Source organism: Monoraphidium neglectum (assembly GCF_000611645.1).
Source record: "Monoraphidium neglectum strain SAG 48.87 unplaced genomic scaffold scaffold02003, whole genome shotgun sequence".
NCBI lineage: Eukaryota > Viridiplantae > Chlorophyta > Chlorophyceae > Sphaeropleales > Selenastraceae > Monoraphidium > Monoraphidium neglectum.
Window position 1 is genome coordinate 5450 of NW_014011625.1, and position 2708 is coordinate 8157.

Below are 2708 nucleotides of genomic sequence, written 5' to 3' on the forward strand. Positions count from 1 at the left end.
CTAGTAGTCCATCGCGCCGCGCCAGGGCGAAGCTGCGCCCCGGGGCCGCCGCGGGTTCGCCGAGCCCCCGTCGCCGGGGCTCTCCGCACCCCTGCGCGCAGCCGCCCCGCCGCCCCTTGCGCCCGCTTGTCCGCCGCCCACGCCTCCGCCGCCTCCGCCGCCGCTGCCGCCGCCGTCTCCGAGGCTGCTGAGGGAAGATATGCTGTTTGACTCCCTCCCGCCAACCACCTCTCCCTGCCCGCCAGCAGCTGCCCCCCTGTGGCTCATGCCCCTTCCTCCCTGGCTGCTGCTGCCGTCGCCGCCGCCACCAGCCACCTCTAGGTCGCCTGACAAGTCAAAATCGCTCCCAAGACTGGGTGCATACGAGTGCATCCCCGCGCTCCCGCGGCTCTCCGCAAAGCTCCCGCCGCGCCGCCGCTGCGGCTCGGGCGCCTGGTGGTGCCGCCGGCGGCGGGTGCGCCCCGGCTGCCCGTGCGAGCCACTGTCGTCGTCGTCGCTGCTGCCGGGGCCCGCGGCGGCCTCCTCCGCAGACAGGAATGAGACGTCTGAGAACGCACTCACCCGCCGCTGGCCCACGCGGCTGGTCGGGTGGCCAAGGCCCGCTGCGGGGCGCCGCTTCGCCGCCTGCGGCGCCGCGTGCGCGCCGACCCTGCTGTCACCGCTGCTGTCAGACGAGCTGCGCGTTGAGGCGCGCTCGCCGCGGGCTCCTTGCGAGCTGCGGCGGCCGGCGCTCTCGCCGTCGCTTTCGATCATGCGCAGATCTTCTGATTTCAGCAGGTCGCTGCCATCTGACCGCTTGCTGCTTCGGTCGCTGCGGCCCCCACCATAGTAAGCTGCAGCAGACGCATAATCAGCGCCCGCCGGCGCTGCCGCCGCACCAGCCGCAGCCGGGGCCGGCCGCGGACCGCGCCGCACCATCCCCGGCTGGCCCCCCCGCGCCCGAGCGCCGCCCATCGCCCTCGCCGGCGCCCCCGCCGCCCTTGGCCCGGCAGCGACCGCCGCCGCGGTGACGGCGCCGACGCGCGCGATCCACTCCTCGGATTCGATGGACTGCCCCGCACGGGCCAGGAGTGCATCCTCGAGCTCGTCAACCTCGGACGCCGTGCCCCGGGCCTCGTCGTCAACCTCGGATGTGTACCTTGAGGAGCGCGCGAGGGAGTGCAGTGACTGCAGCGAGCGCTGCAGCAGGACCTTGGATCCTGCGGGCGCGGGCTGCTGCTGCTGCTGCTGCTGCTGCTGCTGCTGCTGCTGCTGCTGCTGCAATGTCTGCTGCTGCTGCTGCTGCTGCTGGGCGCGCTGCAGCCCCAGCGCCACCCTCTCGTCCTCCTCGGGTATTTCAGGCAGCTCGCTTGGCCGCCTGTCCAGGCTGGCTCGCTGCAGCCACCGCGGGCTGCTGCGGCCGCCGCTGCCGCCGCCCGCAGGGCTCCAGGCCTTGCCTGCGACGGGCACCCCCAGCCCCGGTGGCGAGGTGACGGGCTGGTGCGCGACCGGGCCAGAGCTGCCGAGGGCGCTGTCGCCGTAGCCGCTGCTGTTTGCATCTCCGTCAGCCTCGAAATCGTCGTCGTAGCTCGGGTCGCCGTGGCTGATGTCAATGGACTGGGTCCCGCTCATCCTATGAAGAGAGGTCGGCGCGGGCACAAATGTGCATGTCAAAGGGGCTGGCGGGTGCGGCACGCACGCCGACAGCACTCCTGACCGGCACTTGCTACTTGCTCTAATACAGCCGCCACGCAACAGTGTCCCCGTCAGTGACAAGACCGCTCTACCTAGCAGTGTTTGCCGCTTCCCGACAACACTTTGGAGATGTCTCACCTTCTTCGGTTCCAGAGGCTGTTGAGGGAAGGACGGCCAGTCAGCCCCACATTAGCACCGGCGCCGCTCAGCTCGGCGGCCGCTGCCGCCGCTGGCACGGCTGGCAGCCGCGGCAGCCGCGTGCCGGCGGGCTGGGGCAAGCTGCTGGCCGGCATGGTGGCTCGTGGGTGTGCTGCTGACGTGTCCTCTGGAGCTGCTGCTGCCACCACTGGCGCCTGCGCCGGTGAGGGTGCCACCCGCGTGTACGAGGAGCCTCTGGCACCAGCAGCATTCCCGAAGGGCAGCGGCGGCAGGTGTTGAGGCTCAGCCACTGCCTTGGGTGGCGCCGAAATCTCTGGGTGCAACGCGGTCGCGGGCAGCAGTCCCCAATCAAGCGCCACAGCTTGCGCAGATGCTGGCCTGTGCTGGCGCAGCGCCTGCCCCTCCCCCAGCGCTGCCGCCTCTTCCGACGCCGACAGCGGCCTGGCCTCGAGTGACGACGCCGCGGTGCGGATGGCAGCAGACGCCGTGCGCCGCAGGCGGAGGGTCATGCCTGGCCCCGCAGCGCCCTCAGCATCACCGCCTGCGCCGCCCCACGTGAGCTGCACAGCTGTGGCCCGCCGCTGATGGGAGCCCTGTCCACTCAGCAGCCCCTGGCTCCGGTCGAAGCTCGCCGCCAGCCCTGCCCCGCCCCCAGCCTCGCCCACCGCCCGCCCGCGCCGCCTGCCTCTGCTGCTGCTTCTGTTGCTGCTTCTGTTGCTGCTGCTGGAGCTGCTGCTGCCGCCCTCGCGCACCACCAACAAGCCTTCCAACGACTGGAAATGCTGCTCGAGTTCCTGAAGGTCTGAAGCCGCTGGCCCCTGCTGCTTCCCGCCACGCTCAACGCCCGACGCTCGTCGCGCCGGCGCGCTTGCTGC

General features: G+C 71.9%; 1 protein-coding gene across 1 annotated transcript; it reads right to left on the bottom strand.

The window, feature by feature from the left end:
* Nucleotides 1–1612, bottom strand: MNEG_9630 (hypothetical protein; the record flags this gene model as incomplete). Its single annotated transcript, XM_014041899.1, has 1 exon — nt 1–1612. A coding segment is annotated over one exon (1612 nt), but the record flags the coding sequence as incomplete, so codon positions are not given.
* Between the last annotated feature and the right edge of the window lie 1096 nt (nt 1613–2708).